This window comes from Fundulus heteroclitus, chromosome 23 (genome assembly GCF_011125445.2).
Source record: "Fundulus heteroclitus isolate FHET01 chromosome 23, MU-UCD_Fhet_4.1, whole genome shotgun sequence".
Taxonomy (NCBI): Eukaryota; Metazoa; Chordata; class Actinopteri; order Cyprinodontiformes; family Fundulidae; genus Fundulus; species Fundulus heteroclitus.
In genome coordinates, this window is record NC_046383.1 from 33,273,172 (window position 1) to 33,298,243 (window position 25,072).

Consider the following 25,072-nt stretch of genomic DNA (forward strand, 5'->3'; position numbering starts at 1 on the left):
GTAAGAGTTTTTCATGCTGAAATACTTTGTTTTATGCTATTTAATAGAAGCAGACAACTGTCTATGGCACAGGTGTGCAAAGGGCAACACCAGAAGTTAAAATTTATGATGTCAAAAGGCAAGAACTTAATCTATGAAGCAGGAGACCCACTGTTTTATATGTTTTTGTCTGCTCACAATTAAATGGAACCACAGGAGCTCAGTTAAATCTAATGCGACTCCATTGATTGAATTTGTTCCTTGAGATGACATGTTGAGAATTTGCGCTATATAAATAATATTTAATTGACTTGAATCATGGAATGGGTTTTTACAGGTAAAACAGCCGCATCCAGGCCATAGATCAACAAGTGCAATGTGAAGCGTTGGACGCAGCGATGTAATGCATGTCGCCAAGAGCAGCCTTGTTCTCTGGATGGACAAATCAAGCATCTCCGGCTGGCAATCCAATGGACACCTCAGGGTTAGGCCGTTGCCAGGAAAACAGCCCTCGCTTCACTGCGTTGTATGAAGTATAACACGACGCAGAGGGGTTTACGGTGTGGAGCTGGACTCTGCCTTTTAGTTCCTGTGAAAGGAACTCCTAATGCTTCGGTATATCAGGACATTTCAGATAATGCTCCCAACTTTGTGTGATTGGTTCAGTAGATGGCTTTTTTCTGCTCCAACACACACTCAGAGCAGTGCACAAAGGAAGGTCCATGAAGACATGGATAGGGGAGTTTGGTCCAACGGAACTTGACTAGCCAGCAGAGAGTCCTGACCTCAATCGAATAGGATTACCTTTGGGATGAATTAGAGTGTAGACTGTGAACCAGTCCGTCTTTTTCAACAGACACACTCCAAAGTCTTTCCAGAAGAGCTTAAGCTCTCGTAGCAGCAAAGGCCATGCTGTCGTTGTGTTAAACCCCACGGATTAGGCAGTGTGTTCCAATCCTTTGGGCAATATGCACGTTTCAGTCGCTTGTGTTGCCTTGGCATCAATATAACTCTTCTAAACTAGTTAACTGTCTTGAAGCAGCACGTTGTGGCACATCTGCAGAAACTCCAGTTAGAAACAAAACATCGGAGAAGAAAAACAAGTAGGATTGGCCGCAGCATCCGACACGTCGGTAGCTGGCGAGTGAAGTGCTGTGCAATCAGAATACTGATGTAGATCGTGCAATGCCGCTGGAAGGCGGTGTTCTAGTCACGCCAATAACGTGCCGCTGATTTTATTGAGGCATCTGTCCTGGCAAAGTGCTTGATCACGGCTGTTGTCACTGCTGGGGTAAAATGTATTCAGAGTCAAACTGATTAATGCATTTATAAGGCGTATTCCTTTGTCTAACAGTTGTTTGAGCAATTTCACAAGCCATGAAACCGTTCTTGAGGGTCAGCCGAAAACTAAATAGAGAATGTATGACTTACCTTTTTTAATGGCGTCTCACAAGCCGCTGTAGCGTCTGAGATGCTCTGCTTTCATTTTTAACTCAGGCCTACGCCAGCATCCCCAACGAGACACACACCCACCATTGTTGTCACACATACACGCACTCTGTCTGTCGATATCAGGCTGAAACGCGGCCAGACGGACAAAACCCTTGTCCTCGCTGTGCTCCGCGTTTCTTGTTTTTCACAAGCACAAACACAGGCGCGCCACTCCATCTCTCACCCGCAGAAACGCACGCCATCTCAGAGACACCCACATAATCTCTTTCTCATCCAAACACACAGCAAACACACACTGGCAGCGTTAAACAATCCCAAGGCTTCTGTCTGACAAAGCTCCCCTTCATCCTCGGTAAAAGGCCCGGTTGTCTCAGAAAGATGCTCAGTGGGACATTCACGTCCTGAAGGACACAAAGCGGCAGTGAGAAAACAGAAATCATTTGCATATTATGTGGATATTTTTGCTTGGTAAATCAAACAGCTCCCCGGTGTTCTGTTTTCGCGGCTGAAGTGGTATTTTACACACAAACCTTATTGCCTATCTGGCAGCACCATTGCGTGTTTCTTCTGCTTTGGTGTTTCGCCGTGCTTGCAGCAAATATTTACGTGAATTATGAGAGATGATTTTTGTAATTAGTTCTGTTTCAGACGGACCAAAGTTTTTTTATTTCTTCCTTAGACCAGTGTGCTTTATTTGGACGGGTGTGAAAGCTCATCAACTCTGAGCTGCCGGGCAAGCTTGGGTGGCAGTGAACACTGCAAAAACGGAAACGAAAATAAGTCAATTTTTCGTGAAATGAGTGTATTTGTCCTTAATTTGAGCAGGTAAATAAGATTATCTGCCAATGGGATGAATACATTGACCCTTAAAATACAATAATTAGATATTCTGCACTTGAAATGGGATGATAGATATGAGCTATTCGTATTTTAAGTGGAGAAATCTTATTCCATTGGCAGTAGAGATACTGTACAAATGACTGCTGCTTTTATTTGTCTCATGCATGCAGAGCAACGCGCTGGAAAGCTCTGCGCTGCTCAGGCCCCAGTCAAACGGCTGCTGCGATTCCACGATGTCCAGGTAGTTTGATGTGCTTTGAAAAGTGTGTTGTGAAAGTAAACCAACCCAAATGAAGGCTCTCTCATCTAATCTCAGATTTCTTGACAGAGGAGAAAGTTAGGGATGTGTTAGATAAAGTCAGACAGTCCACTGTGTCGACCTCTAAAGGGAGCAGCCAAAGGACAAAGATAGTGTCCTTTCAGCAGTTCCGCCTGTTTACATGTCAAGATTTTGTTAAGTAGGTAGTTAAACGGTGGATATAAGCATGAATCCCTAGTATTGTCTGTGTTTAAACCCAAATTTCAGATTAATTTTTCTGCTCTCTATTATTTTGCTGCTTGCCTGTGTGAATACAATTCAAAAGCAGGTAACAGCTGACACATTTCTTCATAACTACACATCATTGCTTGGAATAACATCTAAACCTGAAGTTCCTTAGCTTTGTGTGTTTACCTACTGAGTCCTCAGTGCTCCCATACTGTCAAAGTGATCTCGCATAGCGATTGTTTTTCACAGGACAAGTGCTAATGGGAACAAGCTTGTGGTAAAGAAAGAACGACAAAAAGTGAGGAGTGGGACAGTTAATAAAAATATCGCACACTTGTTTATTTTGTTTACTCATAAATTATACAAGCACACTTTCACCTCATTGATTAAGATGTCACGATGTATCTACGATGCCAGCATTCTGAGAGAATAGACGTGAAAATTATACTTACCGTACATCATTTGATGTAGTTGCATCAATGTAGAGCATCGTCTGAGAGCAATTTTATCTTTGTACAGAAAATACTCAGAATTTCCTAATATGTGGTACTTATCACCGAGGAGTTGTTCATGGTGGATACAAGTATATTTGATGGGGACTTGTTAAGCCTGACGTTTTGTGATTGTTTAATGTAAAGTTTGGGGAGAAACGGCACTCTCAGGTTCCTGACAGAGTTTAGGAGATGAATATGGAGACAGCTGAAAACATAGTAAAATACATTTCTCTCACAACAGAGAACAATTTCTAGATACAAGCACCAGATTACACCCATCTATATTAAGGAACCTTAAATATTTAACTGCAGAAGATTAACAACAATGCCGTATGGGAAGATGGAATCTCTACAAGGGTGGAAGGCCAAGAGGGCAAAGCTTCCCGTGGAAAAATATTCTTCATGAAAATGTATTTCAGCATGACTCTTTGGAGTTGAACAAAACTTGAAATGTAAAACAAGTACTGCAGTTACAATCAAATGGTATCTATAGTATCTCAAGCTTTAAGCCAAAGTTCAAGTTGTTTTACATCCGCCAGCAGAGCATCTTGATAATTGGTCAGTCTTCAGAGAAGACGCCTCCCTCAGTTACTATTATAGTCTGCTATGAGCTCCTCCTTCACCCTCAAATGACTTGTAGGTATGTTGATTTGAAATCTGTTCCGAGGGCATTTTTAGCGTTGCATTTGTAAATTCCAGAGTTAGTCAACACAGGATTTTGTATGACCAGACTACCCCCGTCTGTCATGTGAATTCCCCCCTGCACCGTGTACCGGTTGTGAGGTACCAGCGTAGTGCGGCCAGGTAACGTCCACGAAATATCTGGCTTGGGGACGCCCGTTGCGGCACACCTTAGCATCACCGGAGTTCCTCGAAGGACTCTTGTGATGGCGGTCATTGTGCTTGTGATCCGGGGAGGGAAAACCATCACGATGACGGGGTAGGACAGTGTTGACGATCCAAAAGAGTTCGAGGCTCTGCAAATATACGTTCCTTTATCAAAAGGGGCAATCTGCCTGACGTGTAGGGTTCCATTGGTGAGGAAGGATATTCGACCAATGGTCTGGGGTTTGTCCAAAACCACACCATTGGGTAGGGTCCATGTGATCAGTGCCTGTGGCCAGCTATCAACAGTGCAAGGTAGGTTCAGACTGAGGCCATAGGTGATCTTCATTCCACCTGAGTAAAACAAAATTATAAGAGAATTAGATAAAACAATTTACAAAGTAAACAAGCAAAAATAGAAGGCTTAACTTTCGTATAACTAATTTTGAGCATCATTTTCTACGATTATATTGACCTGATACTCTAAAGCAGGGTCTCCAGCTCCAATCCTCGAGAGCTGTCATGTAACTTTTAGATGCTTCCCTGCTCCAACGCGTCTGAATAGTATGGCTGAATTACCTCCTCAGGATGTCATCAAACTGAGCAGAGGCCTGGTAAGGGGCCATTCATTTTATTCAGATGTGTCGGAACAGTGATCGACCTAAAAGTTGCAAAACTTGGAGTTGGAGACCCATGCTCTTCAGTTTTTGAGATAAAAAGCTCAGTTAATGTGGCTTACCTACTGGGATTTCAGATAAGCTAAACACTTTTTGGAAGCAATAGTTCAGATTTAACTGAACTACCTTTATTTTACGGCTAATATGGTGTCTTCTGGACATCATAACAAATTAGGACAAGAGCATTGATTAGCCTTTAAATTTGAATTATAACTATTTATGGCTTGAGAGGCTACATCATACCTGTTGTTCCTCTGATCACAGGTTTCCAGCCAGCCTCCAGGGAGTAACGTTTCTCTGCTTGTCCTGCTACATTTCTTGCTAGGCAGCGGTAAATTCCTTTATCAGTTGGTGTTGGTCGGAGGATCCGTAGAGTCCCATTTCCGAGATGGTGGGTAAAGCGTTGAAGTGTCCGTCCAGATGATAACAAAGTCCCGTTAGGTAGCACCCAAGAAATCTCTGGGATTGGAGTGCCCCGAGCAGGGCACTCCAAGATCAGTTCACCACCATCTTGCTTAATTGGTAAGATCTCAATGTTAGGATTAGAAAAGATAGGTTTCTCAGCTAGAGATGCCACGTCTAATTCTACTGAAAGGGAAACTTCACCCAGGTGATTCTTAGCAAAACACTTGTACCTGCCTGCATCTGTCTTCCTTACCCCCCTCAGCTCTAGACTTCCATTTTGGTGGACTTGAAAGCGACCTCCAAGGTAGGGTGTTGTTAGTGAGTGGCCATAGGGAGTAAGCCACCAGAGCTTGGGCTTGGGTTTTCCCTCCACTCTGCAGTCCAGAAGTGCTGTTTGGTAGGAAACAGCCAGAAGCCTTGTAGTAGTCCTCTCTGTCATAGCATCAATGAAGGGTTCCTGAAGTTCAGCTTCCACTATCATGTTTTTAATATCCTCACCAGCAGAATTCCTTGCCACACAGGTATACTTCCCTTCATCGTCCAGTGTCACTTTCTTCAAAATTAATGTTCCATCCTCTATAACCCTGTACTTGTCTGATAATAGTGGTATCACATCCGTTTGTGGTGAGATCCATGTGATCCTCGGTTTAGGTTCACCTGTTGCCCGACAGCTAAGTTTAGCTGATTCTCCCAGTTTTACTTTCACGAGTGATTGGGATTTTAATCCAATTTGTGGAGCGTTTGGTCCGACTTTGACGCTGAGTTTTCTTTCGTCTTTGCCCAGTTTGTTTGTAGCATGGCAAGTGTAGTCGCCTTCATCTTTTCTGCCCATATGCTGAAGAAGTAACGTGCCATTTCCGTATATCACATAACGTCGATTGCGAAGGCCGCTGTCGTCAGACTGAAGGGCGTTGTTGACTAATGTTCCATCTGGAAGACTCCAGGAGACATCTGGGCTGGGCAGGCCCGTCGCAACACAGTCCACCTTGATCAATGAGAGTGAAAGAGGAAGGAACAGTGAGTCCTACAGTGTATGTTGTTACATGGTGAAATCATGTATGTGATGAACAGAAACAGAAAGGCAGTTGTAGCTACTGAGTATAGCTCAACAAGTTGCCCTCAACCAATGACTCGTGGGTTTTATCTGTTGTTTAGTGTTCATTGAATTTATACTGAACCACTGATAACTGCAGGAGAATATTTAACCTTTTACTTAACTTTGAGTAGTTACCTGGAAATTCTCTCCGAAGCTCACTCTGGTCTGTGCCGTCCTTACATGTTCGATTCGAGGGGGAGTCATCAACACGTCTACCTGTCAGGGTAAATACGTATTAAATTTATTTTTTTTTTAGGGAGAAACTGATTAAAGTGAACTTTATTATCCATTTTCTAACCACATGTACTATATTTTGTAGTTACAAAGAGTTGCATGAAGTAACTTCTTTTTTTTTTTTAAACTGGGCAGGTTATACTTTGACTTTAAAATATTTCAGTGTGTTACTACTAATCTGTGTTATAGTTTTTTTCGTTAAACGTAGGGCTGTAATGAGGTGCAGTGTCTTGCACTAGAAGACTAGCAAGAAGGTCTTTTGCCTGTTCGAGACAATTTGTGCTATCCCGTTAATGCCCTTGTCACTGTTTTGTGTTTCGTCTTATATACTTCTATGGAATGTGAAAATGAGTTAGTTCGTGTTGATTTTAGCCACCTATGTTAACACCTCATTATAAAAATATTGGAAATACAGATGGCATTCAGTCATCTGCACGTGGTGGACATGACCTAAGTTCAAACCCAGCATCAGAATGGAGAAGAAAGGGGACTCAAATGACTTTGAAAATGGCACCCACTTCTATGGATTACATAGAATGTTCTCAATAAAACTCAAGTGACAGTAGTGTGCATAAAAAGGCCTTGTTAACATCAAAGTCCAGAAGCAAATGGACGTAGTTGTTCAAAATGATAGAAAGGCCACTCGTTAAAACCAAGGTGTGCAAAACAAGGTACCAACTTGGTACCAACTGAGCATTGTTCAAATGGCACTTTCTGCCTAACTACACCATTTATTACCACAGTGTACCCATCTTCTGGTTTTGGGTGCATTTTCCAGCAGGATAGAAAGCTCAAATCATCTTGAACTGTTATTTTTTTAACATCACAATGTGTTCGGTGTGCTCCAGTGGCTACCACAGTCACTACCGCTCACACCCATAGGGCACCTTTGGGATGTTGTGAAACAGTAGATTGTCATTGTTAATGTGCAGCTTAACCGGTTGCAATTTTGAGCCTGTATGATGCTATCACGTCAATCTGGGCCAAAACCACAGAGGAATGCTTTAAACACTTTATTTCATCTCTACCATGACAAATTAAGTTGTTCTCACAACAAAAGGGGGTCCTAGGTAGAGCTAGAAAGGTTTACCTAATAAAGTAGCCAGTAAGCCTATGTTGGAATTAATGCTGGAGAAAAGCAGGCAGTTTGTAAACGTGCTCTGTAAGATTTTATATATATAAAAAAAAACAGTCAGAGCTAAAGGCAGACATTATCTTTAACTCTTGAAACTAACGTACAGTTTAAATTGACATTCTTCATCAAGATAAAGATTGGAAAAAAGAAGTCAACTGAGACAAAGATAGAACAAGAAACCCAGTGGAAAGATCTTTTTACAAACTGAACGTCAAGCCCTTATGTTTTTTCTTCATACCTGGAAGAGCTCCATCTCCTCCCCATTAGGCCGCTGAAAGATGCACTGATAATTTCCACCATCGAGCTCTGTTAGCTGGAGAATCCTCAGGGTCCCATTACGAAAAACTTTAATTGGTCTCTCTGGGCTGAAGTAAAAAAAAAGAGGATTACAGTAATGCTGTTCAATGGCTCCTTAGAATGTTTCATGTATCAATAGCTCTATTAATGTGATTATCCACAAAGTCGAGGGATATTTCATTTGCCTGTATTGATGCTCCAGAATGATCTTAGATGGCAGCTGCCAGAAAGTCCCTCTTGAGGATCCAGTGGACTCTGGACAGTGGAGGTAGACAGCGGAACCATACAAAGCTGACACAACATGTTGACGGGATGGAGAACCATGGCTCTGGGATGGCGGGATGGGAAGAGGAGGAGGGCCATGGCGCAATGAGGAGGAGGACTCTTCTCTCACTTCCAGCAGGACTGTTCGCTTGGCTATACCCACTGGGTTGGTGGCCAAACACTCGTACCTGTGCAGGTAGATGGAAGTTTGATGACTTCATCAAGTTTATAACAACTTTGAGCCCACATTGACCCCATTTGTGGTGAAATCAACTGATTTATTATTTATTTAAAAAGTGTGGAAATAGTATGTCTTGTTGCGTTTGCGTGTTGTTATCTGTGTGCATCCTGAGCCAGTGTCGGTCTTAAAAAAGATTTCACTACGGTGTCACCTAGTGACAATAAGGATTCTTGATTTTTATCAAAGAGGCTTTCTTTACCATTATGTAATATGGGCCCTATCACTCCCTATGAGTTTAAGCATTTCAAACTCTAGGGAAATACACCTGGTGTTGGCATTAAGGGAAGTTAGAATCTATCTTGCAAAATACATTATGAATATGCAACATGCAAGCAAAACGCATGATGTTTGAAATATGATATGATACTATTGTCATGATCCTGGCAGTAGTGCTGGTCTAATTATCATCTGACACACCTGTATAGCTCCGCCCCACAGTCCATCCTCATCAATTCTACCTGCATCTCCTACTATATAACCCGTCCTCAGACCAGTCACTAGTGCCAGATTATTGCTAGCCTTTGGTGAGTTTAGTCCAGCGTTTTTCCTGTACCCTGCCTGCCTGCCTGTTATCTGACCTGTTTGTCTTCGGAATCTCTGATTCTGCCTTGCCCCTGTCGTACCCAATTTCCTGCCTGTTGCTTGACCTGTTCTGCCTTTTGATTCTCTGAGCCTGCATTATCCCTGTCAGACTTGATTGCCTACCGGATTACCTGACCTGTTTCTGTGACCTGATCCTGCCTTTGGATTGTGCTTCAGATTATCACTGGACCTCGGATCACCTGGCTCTGACTCAGACCTCGCCCAAGGACTCTGGTTATCCCCTTCGATCATCCTGCTTGTTCTCAGCCATCACGGTTCCGACTCTTCTCCTGTCTCCTGACCACCGCACTATGATCAGTCCCGATTGGACCCCTGACCGTTACGGAGGATCATCAGCACCATGCCCCGTCTGATCCCGTTTCATGAGAAGTTAGTGATCCAATTATCAGAGACTGTTTTCATCCCGTAAATACTGGTCACTCATCTGTCATCTCTGCTTCCAGTGTAACCGACAATGGCGATTCCTATGACCTGCAGCAGTTTACATCCAATAAACTGTGTTTATACGCCAGTTGTCTTGCCTGTTTGAATTCTGGGTCTTCTAGTTCAGTTCATTACTAATATATATCTCAACTGAGCAGACCTTTGAGCTCGTGGCATTGTGATTGAGATTCAGTATATTGTGCAGTTCTGTATCCAATGATAACTTTAAATATCTAGTTGTTCCTGTTGACACAAAATCAAATAATTTAACAGAAAGACAACTTGCTTCATAGCCCTGGTTACCACATCATCTTTACCCACAGACAGGACATGGTTTTTTGAAGGAAAAAAGTACTGCTCATGATAAGTTGAAATTCAGTAACATATTAGTTTCTTTTAGTAAAATTAACTTGAAATACAGGTCATACCTGCCCCCATCAGATGGCACAGCATTCTTTACAAACAGCGTCCCATTTGGGAAGACGAATATCCTGCGTCCCAGAAACTGTGATGCTTTAACATGGACGCCCGTTGGGAGCATCCACTTCAGAGCAGGCACTGGTTCACCCTTTGCCGAGCAGTGAATATACACACTCCTGTCTGGGTAGATGGACTAAAGTAAGCAACAAACAAGAAGAGTTATCTGGATGTAATGGATTTATTTGTCATCTCTCACCTGGCTGAACGATCTCTGTATCCTGTGTTCCTTCACTTATACTCGGAGGCAAAGCTGCCACATGGAGTTGATAAGTGACTGTATCAGCACCAGCCGCATTGCTTGCTATACATTTGTAATCTCCTTTGCTGGAGAAATTGGCTGAGTGAATTTTTAGGGTCCCGTTCTGAAGCAGAGACATCGGAGAAAGGAGGGTGTGGATGGTTCCAGCTTCTCGGACGAACGTCCTGTCTGGGAGAATCCAGGAAATCTGGGCAGGTGGTTTTCCAGAAGCTAGGCAGTGGAATGTCGCAGTCTTTCCTAAGTATATCGATATTACTGCTGACTTGGGGGGCTGGATTCTGGGGGCCTCCGTCTGGACAGCTAGGGTGATCACCGTACGATCTGATCCAAACCTGTTGTGGGCTGTGCAGAGGTACTGTCCTCGATCCTGAAGCTGGACGTTTTTAATGAGGAAAGTTCCATTCCTAAAGACTTCAAAACGGGAGCCATGTTTGGTGTTGGCTGGGATAGTGGCACCTGGTTGCAGAACAGACGACAAAGCGAGACATGGCGACATACCTTAAGAACTCACCCAAATAGTCTGGACTTTGTTTTACATGTTCTCCTTCCTCTTTGCTTTCATATTCTTTTCCTGTCTGTATTTTACCTGTGGAGACTTTGGTCCAAGCGATGTTAGGTTCAGGGTTCCCAGCTGCTTTGCAGGGAAGGAAGACGTCATCTTCTGCGAGCACAGACACACTTGCTGTGGTAACTGTGGTTATCCGAGGTTTCATCCCATTAACTCCAAACAGCCATGGGAAAGGAGGTGCCGCTGTGGGACTCTGGGAGGAGCTGATTCGTCCTGAAAAGAAGTTTGACCACAAAACGATGAATGGAACAAGATAGAGTTATGATCTTATATTTTTCTGTCTGATTACACACATTTTGTGTAGAAATCTTTTGAGTACAACTTCTCTGCATCAGCCAACGGGTCACCTACCTCCATACAGAGCTGGAGAAGTTGTTGGACGTGAGGGAGGGGTTTGGGGGAAAACAAACAACGATGATGGTTTAGCAGGCTTTAAGAGCTCCAGGGAGTAAATGTATGAAGCAGTGGATGCTGGTGGTTTCAAAGTGAAAGGTCCATGTGGGGATGGGGAGTCTTTTTTGGGTGTGATTGGAGGTGGAGGATCGTAGCCGGTCCGAGGTTTGGGTGTGGCTATCCTTCCGAGTTGAGCAATCCGATCAAGCTGGGCCTGAAAAGATCAAAACCAAAGTTCTGAGCTGTCCTTAAGCTTACAAATCTTTATTTATTTACATTTGTGCATATGTGATGCAGGCAAAAGACAGATAAAGTCAGTGAGAACCTACACAATGAAGAAACACCTATAAGAATATGCTTAAGAAGTTAGTTATTGTTTACTTGTTGGACAGATACACATATCCTCCACAGTAGTCAGGTTCCAAATATTTGCCAAGGGGACCAAAATTGTCAACTTGATTGCTACTTGTGGGCCGCTGTTCTTAAACTTAAAAATGTATATGTAAAAAGTTTTTGTCAACTGCTCCACAATGTATGGGGAAAAAGTGGTAAGTTTTTTGAAGAAATCATTGTAGATGAAATACATCTCTTATTAGGTTTAAGATATAAGGTTTCCTGATATTTTTTCTTAGTCTGTTCTCAGAAACAAGAACAGGACATCTGCCACTCTTTCTTTGAAAATGCTTGTCTACTCAGCCAAGTTTAATAATGGGTGCTACCGAAAGCTACTTTTCAGAAATAGTGGACAAACACTGGATGTCTGTGGTCCTATTTCATAGAAAATTAAAATGCAAGCAAAAAGCTTGGTTAATAAAACACAAATATTGTGTGTTGGACCTAATATTTTTCATTTGAACATATTTACATCATCAGTTAAAATCACTCCCTAAAATCATTTTTAAAAGTGTCCTGTGCTGGTGGCCCAAGTCTGTACCAGTCTTTGTTTGCAATCAAAGGCCCCACAAAATCATTCAAAGGACCACAAATGGCCCACAGGCCACACTTTGGACACCTATTGGTCAACAGGGCTTTCATCAGTGTGAACAAGGTTTTGAGATATAGGTTTTTACTAACTTTTGCGGTTAAAAAATGTGTAAAAATGATTTGTACATATTATTTTTCCTAATTTATAACAATTCACCGGCATGTCTAAAACAGCATATGGCATTTAGTAAAGATTATATTCACTCATAATAAGGGGCCGACAACCTGAATGTTCTAGTTTTCATAACTGACATAAAAAAAAACCCAGAATAATAGGCAGATCATTGCAGATAAATATGAATAATGCATTACAGAGTATACAATGAGAAACGTTAAATATCTCTGTCTAACTCTAAATAAAAAATTTGGTCAGTTTTAGACCACCCATAAAATATAATACTTCATAACATAAAAGAAACACAAAGTTCAAAAGCGCAAATAGCAGAGCAATGAGAACCTGTTTTTTGCTATATTTACAGTCAAAGAACACAGCCCTACTTTTACCTGTCTGTATCGGTTTCTGAGCCTCGATAGAAAGAGATGATCTCTGGTTTGGGCTCTGCTGTCAACGTGGTGATTTTGATGACTATGATGATAGATATTGGGTGGTAGACCTCTGGAATTGTCTGTTCCTGAAACAGTGGTAGTGGGTTTTACAGTTTCAGCTGTTATCTCTGGTCTGTTGGTGACGGATGAGCCGTGACCCCATGGGTGAAGGAAAGACCACGGTCGATGAGTGGGTTTCAGACCTATAAAGAGATTATGGGTTGTAACTTTAAATAATCTCTCTACTCCTATAACTCTAAGCTTATTATTTTGAGTAAAACAAAAAATGATCTAGTTTTTTCACCTTAGTGTAAGTTGTATTTACCTTGCCTTGGGTGAGGAAATTGCCTTTGACCTGTCAAGGAAGGGTGTATGGGGTAATATGGATGAGGATGATGGTGTGCTGACCAGCGGGAGGTTGGAGGGACTCTGGGAGGCTGGGAATGGCTGCTTGGATTTACTTGACCGTGTCTTGCTGCATTTCTGCCATGATCTGTGTGTGTTACCCTAGAACTGGTAGTTTGTCCTCTTTGCTGATTGTTCTGGTGAAGCCAAGGGTGAAGTGGTTCCATAACTTGAAGGTGGTGGTTTTCAGTCTTCTTATTGGGTTCTGGTTTCTTTGGATTTGCAGGTAAGTTTTGATCAGGTGAAGGTTGAGTTTTACTTCCTTGCCTGCTATGGGATGTTAACCGAAATTTATCTTGTGAAACATAGCTCTGAGTAACTGACTCCATTTTTAATTTTACCTTGTGTCCCTCACCTTCATCTTTAAACTTTTCTTGCTCTTCGGTTGCATTCATCTTCTCTTTCTCGTTTATTCTTGCGGGGCTTTTATCATTGCTTTTAGTGTTAGTGACAGCATGTTTGGTTTGTTCTGTCACCCCCACTCCCTCTATCTGGCTTTCCTTAAGATTTACATGATTTTCAGTTGTCCATAAAACTGAAGTCTCCAGCTTTGGAGTGGGAATGCTTTTTGGATTAGGTAATTCTTGATTAGCCAAATGAGGATTTCTTTCTCTGTCCAATAGAGGGGGTGTAACACTACCATGTAGATGGGTGTTAGTAGAGATGTCGCTGATTCCATCTTCTGTAGCATCCAAGCGTTCCCTACTCTTGTAATCATATTCCTCATAATATGTGTCACGATCTTCTGTCTCATACTCGGCTGGTAGGGGTTCATTGTACTCTACTGTAGTTGGAACAGGGGTGGTTGTTGTTGGTGTGGTGGGGGTAGTAGTGGTTGTAGTTGTAGTAGTGGTTGTGGTGGGGGTAGTAGTTGTTGTGGTGGGAGTAGTAGTGGTTGTGGTGGTGGTTGTTGGTGTAGTGTATGTCTTTTGAGGCACAGTTCTTTGGGGCTTGTTGGATGTTGGGTAGGAAGGGGTTTTGTTTGGATGGAGTCTTCTCATTGGGGGTTTTCTACGTCTTTGAAAGGGTCTTCTCCTGTTAGACCAACCAGGAACAAAGTTTTTTCTTTCCGTGTCAATGTGTTTGGTTTCTAGTTGCTTGACAAGGGGACTAGATGGAGTTTTAATGCTTTCTACTGCGTCTGTGGTCTGTTGAACATGCAGGAAGGATGGCACTGTACTTCCAGGGTGTAAATCCAACAGCTTAGTTTGCTGTATTTCAGATACTTCATAGTGAGTCTCCATTTTCTCTTTTCTTGAATGGATTTCGGTCTTAACTTCTTCTTGAAAAGGAAACGTATTTGGCTTAATATAAGGAGAGGTAGTAAAGTGGAATAAAGTCTCTGCAGTTGTACTCACACTTGTAGTTGAGGGTTTGAATGTTCTAGCCTGGATGGTTACTGTACTGGGCTCTTCAAGTGAGTGCTCAGTAGGCAGAGGAACACTTGGTTTAGCTTTAGTTTTTGCTAAAATCTCGGCCCAGCGATTTGGATCTAATTCCTTAACAGATTTATTGGGCTTCCTCTTTAAATTTTTGATCCGTGTTCCCTTAAACAACCCATTGAGTTTCCTGTGTGGTCGTCCTACCTTCTCTGGTAGCTGTGTAGCAAAAGGCCTTACAATTTCTTGATAGTCAACCCCTGAACCCTCCGCTTCATCTACACCAAGTGGCATGATAAGGGGTTCTCTGTCCGTTTGTACTTTGGTCTTTTCTGAAGTCCTTTTCCCTGTGACTTCCACTATGTGAGAGAGCATGTCAACTCCGTACAGATTGGAGGCCAAGCAGCTATATTCCCCAGCGTCTTCATGTGTCATCTTTCTAACCACCAAAGTCCCATTTTCCATCACTTCTGCTCTTTTTGTCTGTTGCGTCGGCAGGAGAACTTGGTTTTTGGGCAGGTACCACAAGGTCTGACTGGGCTGAGATGAGGTCACCTCACAAGGAAGAGACAGCGAGTTCCCCTTCTCAATCATAATTTTCTGACCATTAAATGCTGTTGGACCAAGGGTGCGCTCTTTGACTGTGAATCTCAGTGGCATCAAGTCCACACCTGCTTTGCTTCGGACTATGCAGTGATAGAGACCTGAGTCAGAAAGCGTGGCATTTGAAATGACAAGTTGGCCTCTTTCTGATATTTTTACCTTATCCGTTGCTTCCTCTACAGTGGACAAATCTGGAAGCATCCATTCTACTTTTGCTTCTGGGTCAGAAGTAACAACACTGCACTGTAAATTGACCTTTGAACCCTCGAGGGCAGCTTGAACCCTTCCAGTTGTTTCTCTACGGATCAATGCCCATGAGGACGGAACTTCAATGTCATCTTCTTGCCTCCCATGGCTGTTGATGTTTTTTGTGATTATAGTGGTGAAATCCATGACAAGTTTTCTTGTTGTTGTCTGCTGCCTGTTTAGCTTCACAGTGACTCTGGGTTGAAGCAGCCATGCTGGTTCGGCTTCTAAATATCCTTTTAGTTCTGTGAAGTAGGGGGAGTTCTCATTGATAGCCTGAGAATACTGATACGTAACTTTGCTTGTATTAGCCCTCTGTTGACCTCTTTCCAGAATTGCTGGGGTTTCATAATAATAGGCAACTAATTGCCATAGATTTTGCAATGTCTCTCGATCAATCTCACACTCCAAGACAGTCACCAGTGACACATTTACAGATAGCTCCATTGATGACTGCGGGTTTAAAATCCATGTCATGGGGGAACTGTCGCCCGGATGGCGTACATCACACGACACAAAAGCCCGGTTTCCATGGCTGTCTGAAAGAACGATGGTTAGTTGGCCCAAAGGTTTTTCTAAGTCCCGGATGTATGGAAGGTCAGGCTCAGCTTCAGATTCTGCCCAATGAGGATTGTCCCACTGTTTGAGAGGGGAACGAAGAAATGGTCGTTCACAGACGAGCTTGCCTGCAGTCAACTCCAGCAGCTGGGTTCCATTCAGAAGCTGAGGAAATGAGCACTGAGGGCATGTCTCAGCCTCACCTCGCTCTTTCTTACATTTTACTACTCCTGGAAAAGAGTTGAGTAGACAAAAAGAAAATCAGTCTTTTGAAATTGATAAAGGTCACCATGAAAATGTATAAATAGAGTAAGGATAAAACTCACGAACAGAGTTGGATGGTAAAAAAGGACAGAAGACAAAAAGTAGAAAGAATGACAAGGTGAGGGAGAATATTTTCTGATATAAACCTAATGATATATCAGAAACTGTTGCTGCTGATCCAAACAGAAAGCATATGGGCCTGATTAAACATGTTTGAAAATATAGCAAAAAATGACAAAGCTGTTATGAAATCACCAAAGAGGGAATAAAATGGAGAGAGCAAGAAAACGAGTTGGGTCGTTTAAAAAAAAAAGTACACTTAATAAACATCTAATAAAGAATTTATTGTGTTCTTAAAGAGTCCGCAAGTCTGACAAATGAGAGAAAAACAGCATTTCCATTTTTGGTTCTTCTTCAATGCAAAAACAACTATCTCTGTTTTGATTTTCATATCTACTGATTACATGAGACATGATGCTGTCTTTAGATATGGAAACTAGATAAAACATAACTTAAGTCAACTGCAATGGTTATCATGCTAAAGGAATGACTCATTCAGAAGGTTACAGAAGAACATCCGATGCTCTACAGACGTCACTCTCCTCATTTAAGGTTGGTGTTAAAGGTTTAACTTAAACTGTAACTGGGCAAAAATGGCCTCCGGGTGAGAGTACCAAGCTGCAAAACCACCGGAGACCGAAATTAATACAAATCTCCCATGGCCTGAACACCTTGATGATCCCCATAACTTTTTAAAAAATATTCTGTGACTGATGAAAGCAAAGTGGACATTTTTAGGCGGTGTGTATCCAGGTACGGCTGACATAACTAACAAAGCATTTTAGAAAAGTAGTGTCATATTTCACTTAATGATCAACTGAAGACCTGGGACTGTTTTTCTGCTTTAAGACTTGCACGACCAAGTTGTTCATTAATTTATTCATTAATTTATTCATTCTTTTATTTGGATATTCGTTAAGTAAGTAATTAATCAGTTAATTAATTTCTACATTTCTGTATGCATTTCTGCCTCATTATGCAAATGAGTATATCTCACTCTCTCTGTGTATAAATATATATATATATATATATATATATATATATATATATATATATATATATGAATTTACATCATAATATGTATACTATGCATGTTATAGATTACAGGATTAATTCACCTTCATGAGTGGTGCTCCATTCCAGGAACCAGTGAAGTTGACAGTCACAGTTCCAGGGATTACCGTGGAGAGTGAGGAGCTCCAGCCTGGGAGCTGTTTTTAATGCTGCAGGAGGGATCTCCTCCAGGAGGTTGTCTGATAGGTGTAAGTGTCTACGATAGAAACATAATATTTTTTTGTCATTAATTGTGTTCGGTGAAAATATGTCACATGTTTAATTTCAATTATTTAACATAAAATTTGGGATATAAGTAAGTAAAACAAACATCACTTCGTCGATTCTTACTTGAGTCCAGAGTTCCAAAAGCTTCCAAGTATTGAGACAGTTATGAAGGTATGAGGATGGATCTGTTTCAGCAGGTTCCCCTCCAGTTGCAGGAGTTTCAGAGAGGTCAGACCAGAAAAGGAGTATGGCTCTATAAAGTCTAGAAGGTTGTGATCCAGATGGAGACGGATCAGACTGACCAGACCCTCGAAGAGACCGGAATTCACTGATCTGAGCTTGTTGTAACTCAGCTTCAGGATCTGTTTAAAATAAATAGAATCTACTTACATTTGGCACTAAAACGCAATGCAATGACTAATGTCCAACAATAACCGCTGATTATAGACTCTTACTGAGAATTAACTGTTGGGCCTCAGCCATGAGGAATTTCGAAATCAGACTATAATCTGGTATCCATGAGAAACATGAGATGGTAGGACCCTCCTCCTTATGGTGCGTTCACACCGAGCGCAAATGAGGTGGCCTAAGTGGGTGAATTACATATTATCCCTATGCAGGAACGGTGTAGTGGCCCGCCATGCGATCAGCACGATTAGAGCGATGCAATTGGCACGATGAGCGGGCAAGAGCAAAGCGGAACCCGCGATGACTTTCGCAGGAGTTCAAAAATACAAACATTTCTGTCAATTAGTGTTGTGTCAACCAATCAGGGACTGGTTGTGGTTGTGACATACAATGAAGGAGACAAATATTTTTTTTTGTCGAAGAAAATGAAAGCTAGAAAAAAATAATGTTGACATGGAATGCTCTTTAGAAGTTTGTGGGTGGCTTTGAAAAAAATGTGGTCCCAGCCAGCCGCCACCGCCGAGACTGTCTCTGGTGCTCTCTTTGCCCGGCCTCTTGCTCTGTTCTGAGCATCGTTGGAGGATCTGGTGGACCCACAGGGACGCTGGCGCCATTGTTCAACTTTACACATTTAGCACGGGGACTCACTCGGTAAAATCCCGCTCCGTCCTACTGAATTGAACAGACAAAAGACAAGCAGATAGAAGCTCCTACTATTTGATGACGCGGTGACGTGGTGAAGCACAGGGAGGCTGTTGTCACCATTTATGTATGTGAAGAGTCACAGCGACCAATGGCATGCGATTCAGGCACAAATTTCGACGGAATCATGTTCGGTATGAATGCACCATTAGGACTGCCCCCACAGCATGATGTCTCCTGGCTTCTATAAAACCGTCTCACAGGATCAAGTTGACCTCTTTTTTTCCATGGACACTCCATAAGGTGGTTCACACCAGAGAAACATTGCTCTTTTCCTGCTGCCGTAGCAGCATCGGAGAGATGTCAAACATCTTCAAACTAGGATCAAAATTAAGAACAGTCTGTTTTTTGTAAGATAACAAGCTGTTATGCAACTCTGGCTTTAATTATGAATATAGAAATTCAAATTAAAATCATAATTAATCATTTGGAAACACAACCAAAAATCACAACAAATATAGAGATATATATTTTTTATATTATACATACATATATATTATGTATATATATATATATATATATATATATTAGGGCTGGGCAACGATTAAAATATTTAATCGCGATTAATCGCATTGTATTTACAAACTCCAAGAATGAATTCAAAAGTAGTGTAAAGAGCACTTTTATTTTAATGTTCTGCTGCCATATGAACAAAAGTGTTGTAACATTTGTAGCACTTATTTTATACTGGATATTTTCAACCCATCTATTGAATTTAGTGCACTAGTTGATCTTTTCTTCATAAGAGAACAGCAAGCACTGCAGCCAAAATATGGCCTTTTTTGACCTGCTGTATATTAGCCAGTCCCTAAGCTTGATGTATCATGAAACTGTTGACCTTTTGGGTTTTTATTTTATTATTACAATTAAATAATAATAATAATAATAATAATAACAATAATAATGTTATGTTCAGTGTTTTTTCGCTAATCCACCTCTTATATATTTCAATCCTTATGTAATTTTGTCTGTGTTGTGTGCACCTGCCTGTTGCTTTAATCCTATAAATTTCCCCGTCGTGGGATAAAAAAAGGATTAGCTAATGTTATCTTATCTTAAATAACACTTTTTAATATATGTACTGGGTTCTTTCAAGGTCTTAATTACATGTTATGTGTGGGCTCCAGTAACATCCATCCATCCATCCACTGATCTACCTGGATGTTCCCTGGAGGACTGAAACGCCTCAGTCAGAGACGTCTGTGGGTCTGTCGGGGCAGTGAGAGAAGTTTCGTCTCCTCTCTCCGTTTCTGGGGCTCGACGTTTTCATGTTTTTTCACGTGCTTAGATAAATTTGTTGTGTTTCCACTGAAATGAACCGGCTTTTTACAAAACATACAGCTTGATTTCATTTACGGTATTAAAATAAAGCCGAACGGTGCTACTTCCCTTGTTAATGTTTTTTCGCTGCTGCGGTCTCTCTCAGCTGTTTGTTTGTAGTTTGTGTGAGAGCTGAGTGGGCGAGCCAGACTGAGCCTGCGTGCTGATTGGCTGGCGCCGCTGAGCCATTTACGAGAGGGGAGGGGAGCGGGAGAGTGCTGCCGTGACAGCACGCTGCAGTCAGCGCGTGCTGACTGACACTGACTGAAAGCATGTGAGCAACATGCGTTAATGCGCGATAAAATAAATATCGCCGTTAACAGTCTAATGAATTAACGCGAAATTAACGCGTTAACTTGCCCAGCCCTAATATATATATATATATATATTTATATATATATTCCTTTATTTTTTTCTTTATATAGATAGATAGCTGTTAACTTGAAAGGCATATTTCGAGTGCAAACTTCGGACAGCAAATCTCTTTTATATAAAAATAAATTCAAAGAATTATCTCTTAATCTAGGAGAGTTTATTAACCAAATTGCCATGATAAAATCAAAACTATTTGAGTCACAATCTCCTTTACTAATTAGAAACACACATCTACTAACTAATAATCAAAGATAAAATGCAAAGCAATTAAACTAGAATGAGTAAGCAAGTAAAATATAATATTATCTGGACCAGCACTTTGTAGACAATTGAACAGTCATCACAAAGCTTCATTTTGATTCTAGCATGTGATTAATTGCCAACCAGCACCAGCAAATTATGCGAAATAAACAATCTTTGGATCAATATGGAGCATATAAGCAGGAATGGAACATTCATAAGATAATGAATGTGTCATGATCACGGCACTAGTGCTAGTCTGATCATCATTCCACACACCTGTGAATGATGTCACTGTCACTATCCACGCTCATCAGATCCACCTGCTCCTGCCACTATTTAACATGCCATCAGACCAGACACTAGTGCCAGATTATTTTGAGCCATTGGTAAAATTAATCCAGCGTTTTGTCCTGACTACCTGCCTGTTTCCTGACCTGTTCTGTCTCCTGATGTCTGACCCTGCCTGACCCCTGTCTGATCGGAAAGCCTGCCTGTTACCGGACCTGGATCTGTGCCCTAACTCTGCCTTGGATTTTCCCCTGAATTGTCTCTGGACCTCAGATCACCCAGCTCCGACACTGGACCTCTTCTCAGACTACGGATTCTGGACATTCCCCCTGTACATCCTGCTTGTCATCTTTACTACGGTTCTGAACCGCTGCCTACCTTCTGACCATGAGAACCAGCCAAAGCCCGCCATTGGGTTTCCCAGATGTTAACGAGGCGCATTTGCGTGCTGACCATGCAGCCGGAGCCAGCTATCACTATCCCCGCCAAACCCCGGATCGTGATAAGGTTAGTGACCGATATTTCAGTTACTGTCCCGTCCCAAAAAGCCTGTGAGGTCACTAACCTGTTGTCTCCGCTTCCAGAGGTTCCTGCCATGGACGCTGACAATAACCAGTGTCCAGTCGCAGTTTAACCCTCAATAAACTGTCATCATTCACATACTGCTTGTCTTGTTTGAATTCTGGGTCCTCTGTTTCTGATCGTAACAGAATGTTTTGATCACTGAAAAGGGCAAAAATAGATGGACAGGGAGAGGTATGCCACATTCACAGCAATGTGAGTATAGCAGTTAGCTATTAGCAGAACTGTGTTCATAGGAAGGCAAGCATGGCCCGGCCTCTAGCTGCTAACAAGGTTCCCAGAACAAAAGGGTCGTAAAATTGTCCAAAGGCCTTGGACTGCCTTGGACCCATCACAGACAAAGAGAAGACCTTGTTGTTATAGTAGCCACATCGCTTATTCCTTACAAAAACATAACTGCAAGTGATGAAAGACAGCAAAATGAATCCATTCAGGGATCAACACTGATGGAAAGCACAGTTAAGCACAGGGAAAATCTAATATTAATTTTTTCTCCTTCCTTATCTGACAACTTCTTTGCCAGAGACCGTTGTTTTTTGTGGTAATAACGGGGTGCTGACCATCTTCAGGTGAATGTGGCGGCGGCATTTTATGGGCAGGGAGGGGTTAAGCCCTGAGTGGCAGCTGTACACACATATGTACACGCACGCCCGGCTGGCTGGGGTTGTAAACAAGAGACTGGAGAACAACACAGAAAGATGGTGTGTGACGCCAAACCATATTCCATCTAAAACGATACCTTTAGATCTTCACACCACTATTTTTAGTTATTTCTATCTGAAATAATGAAATTTCGCTGAATTCAGAAATGTGTTGAATCATTCTTATGGTGATGGTTTTTAACCATTTTTATTAGTTTCTTTAATCTTGATTTTGCTTAGTATTTTTAGTTAAGTTTCACTAGCCTATAGTAAAGAAGAGTTGTTGATTGAGGTATATTGTTAAAAACTGTTAAATGACATGAATAATGGTTTTCCATGGATGGACATTTATTTGTGTTAAATTCTTACACTTGAAGAGAAATTGTCACTCATTTATTCCGCATGTGTGCAGAGTTTACTGTTACAGAATGCTAGTGCTCGAATCACTCTTTCACCTATTCTCCTAATATCAAAGCCAATTGGGTTTATATTGACTGGACAATATCTAACAGACAGAGAGTTATTTGATTAAACATTTAATAAATTAAAAGCATGTAACTGCACAACATAGCCAAACAGATGCTATTCTGTCTCTGTGAGCGTGAGTAAAGTTAAGGCACGTTAATTCCAGATTTTTGTTGTTTTCTTTCCCAATGTATTGCCGTTGATCTTTGCTCAGATTATAATCTGAGTGATTGGAGCCATATGTATCTGGCATCAGGGAAGCAGTCAAAGTGCAGCTAATTACTGCCTAAAATAGGGCATAGGTAGGAAAGCATTACTGTGGCTATGTTTGTTTGGTGCGGACTCACATTTACTGTGATTTTTCTTTCTGATGTTCCAGCCCTGAAGAAAATTAGTACAATATTTAAAGAAAAAACAAAACTCTTCTAAGCAACAGTATGCAAGAGCAAACCTGGGTGTGGGTTTTATGTCCTAATCTAATGTCTCTCTTTTTTTTTGGGCTTGCTGGCCCAGAAAAGATCTACAGCCAGATGTGAAGAAAACATATGCAGACAGTTTAGTTCTACATCAGTGTATTACTTAAATGAAATTGGTGCTCAGACTTCTACTGACTTGCATATGCTAAAAATCATTTAAAACCTTCAGAAAACCAACAAATGAGCACTCGGGTCAGTTTGCCACATTCGGAATAATTTGAGCCTAATAAGCATTTACATGCATGTCGATCGGATTATCAATGGGCATAAACCACCCCCCTCATTCAGATTACAATTTCATTCCAATTGTGCTTGATCTGATCACAATATTCCGATTGACTTGTTTACATGACGCATTTTTATTCTGATCGTCACTTTTTCCGATTACTTTTGTCCATGTAAATTTACTGTCTGTTTGTTAGGTTCTGTCTTGTTCCCTGTCTCCTGCCACATCGTTGCTCTCACTCCTCTAGCTCAATCACTGTTATTATCTGTCCCCTGTGCTGATTACTCTCATCTGCTGTTCCCTCTGTTTACTCCCCTATTTATTCTGCCAATTTCCTCTCCCTCCTTGTCAGGTTCTGCATTGTGCTTCCCCTTTTCTGGTCTGTTTCCTGGTTCTGATTATTTTATGGCAGCTGTAAGTTTTATTATTTTTGACTAAATCTCGCTATTCATTGCATCATGCTCTTATCTGCGCTTCGGTCCTGCTTCAACCACAAACGCCATGACATTAGCCACTTGGTATTTTGTTGGAGTTGCCATTATCTTGAGCTCCAAAAATTCTCTGTTAGAGAACCACTTCAAAGAGTTAATATTACTTCTAGTTTGAAGATGTTATGTTAGCATAATTTGAGGATCACTTTGAACTAAATATGAATAATTCCTGGGTGACATGCATACACTAACACAATAAAACAGCACCTGCAGTGACCTCAGGGTATAGAAGGCCCCAGGGTGGACTCGGCTAATGTCGTTTCCATGCAACATGAGCATTTCAAGCTGCTGCAGTGACCTGAACTCTGACCCCTCCACCTCTGTCAAGCTGTTGTAACTGTAAGAGATAAAAAAAAAAATAAACAGTGTTAGTGACGAAAGAGAGCCATTTAGAATCAGTGAGGTCTGCAAGAAAAGGTGGGCATCAGAAAGGTTAGGAACAAAATATTTGCTAGCCAGTGTTTGGCAATTAGGTCACAGACAGACACATTGGAGTATAGAATTGTAACAGAGACAAGTTGTCCATCCTTTGACCTACAGTGATTTTTTTTCTACAATAAAGCTACAGCATTTGGGCGGCAAAGACAAAACTATTAGCACTCATCTTAGATATATCCAACTTAAGCCAGAGGCTGGCCTGTTTGTTCATTTTTAGAAAAAGCATGCATTAGTCTGTTCAGATGTAGCTTTACTGCAGAAATAGCTGCAATCCAAATGTATTATCTGCCAGGAAACCAATTCTGAACGAGTTCCACTTTTAGACTACTTCAGAAGATTCAAGAACAACATATTGGTTAGTAAAACAACTCAAAGCATGAGCTGTCAGACACTGACTGAGCTGGATACACTTAAGTCTGAGCTGTCAGAGTTATTGGCTGAGATTGTTTACCATCCTTTAATGAGCCCACACACTTCCCAGGCTGCAGTTACCCCTCCCCATCCAAACACACATGGGACCTTGAAGAGTTTCCTTTCTTTCCCCCACTGTCCCATTCATTAAAAACAGCCAACTGGCAATGTATCTTGTAGTGCTCACTTTCATTCAGACTGTCTTACACTGCCATGGGTTCACACTTTTTGCTCTAGTTTTTTTCCCATTGAGAGCTAAACTTTAAACCCTTGCACTTCAGTGCTTTTCTGCCGTAGCGTAACAAACACAGAAGCACTCCATCAGTACAGTCATAGAAGGAAGCGGTGGAAGGGTTCAAGTTATAAACTGAAGGGCATCATTAGTCGGCAAAGCAGCCTAATATTTTACTATCTGAGTGTTGATTTTATTTAGCATCATGTCTAATATCAAATTATTACTATTTAAGCACTTTTCCTTGTGTTTGTCACAAAGAGCTGCATCCCAACACCCAGTGTCACTGTTTCCTT

At 41.5% G+C, this 25,072-nt stretch overlaps 1 protein-coding gene across 2 annotated transcripts in view; it reads right to left on the reverse strand.

Moving 5' to 3' along the window:
* Positions 1–3,060: 3,060 nt before the first annotated feature.
* The window catches only part of si:ch211-159i8.4 (matrix-remodeling-associated protein 5), a 34,368-nt gene continuing 12,356 nt past the window's right edge, over positions 3,061–25,072 (reverse strand). For both annotated transcript variants that reach the window (XM_036127292.1, XM_036127291.1), the window contains exons 4-17: positions 23,903–24,032; positions 17,602–17,840; positions 17,316–17,467; positions 13,008–16,103; positions 12,641–12,885; positions 11,111–11,366; positions 10,778–10,972; positions 10,129–10,647; positions 9,881–10,052; positions 8,107–8,373; positions 7,863–7,989; positions 6,391–6,471; positions 4,998–6,144; positions 3,061–4,431 (exon numbers count right to left, since the gene is read on the reverse strand). In XM_036127292.1, the coding sequence (XP_035983185.1) occupies positions 3,878–4,431; positions 4,998–6,144; positions 6,391–6,471; positions 7,863–7,989; positions 8,107–8,373; positions 9,881–10,052; positions 10,129–10,647; positions 10,778–10,972; positions 11,111–11,366; positions 12,641–12,885; positions 13,008–16,103; positions 17,316–17,467; positions 17,602–17,840; positions 23,903–24,032 (7,180 nt within the window). In that variant the 3' untranslated portion in view covers positions 3,061–3,877. The remainder of the gene's footprint in view (positions 4,432–4,997; positions 6,145–6,390; positions 6,472–7,862; positions 7,990–8,106; positions 8,374–9,880; positions 10,053–10,128; positions 10,648–10,777; positions 10,973–11,110; positions 11,367–12,640; positions 12,886–13,007; positions 16,104–17,315; positions 17,468–17,601; positions 17,841–23,902; positions 24,033–25,072) is intronic.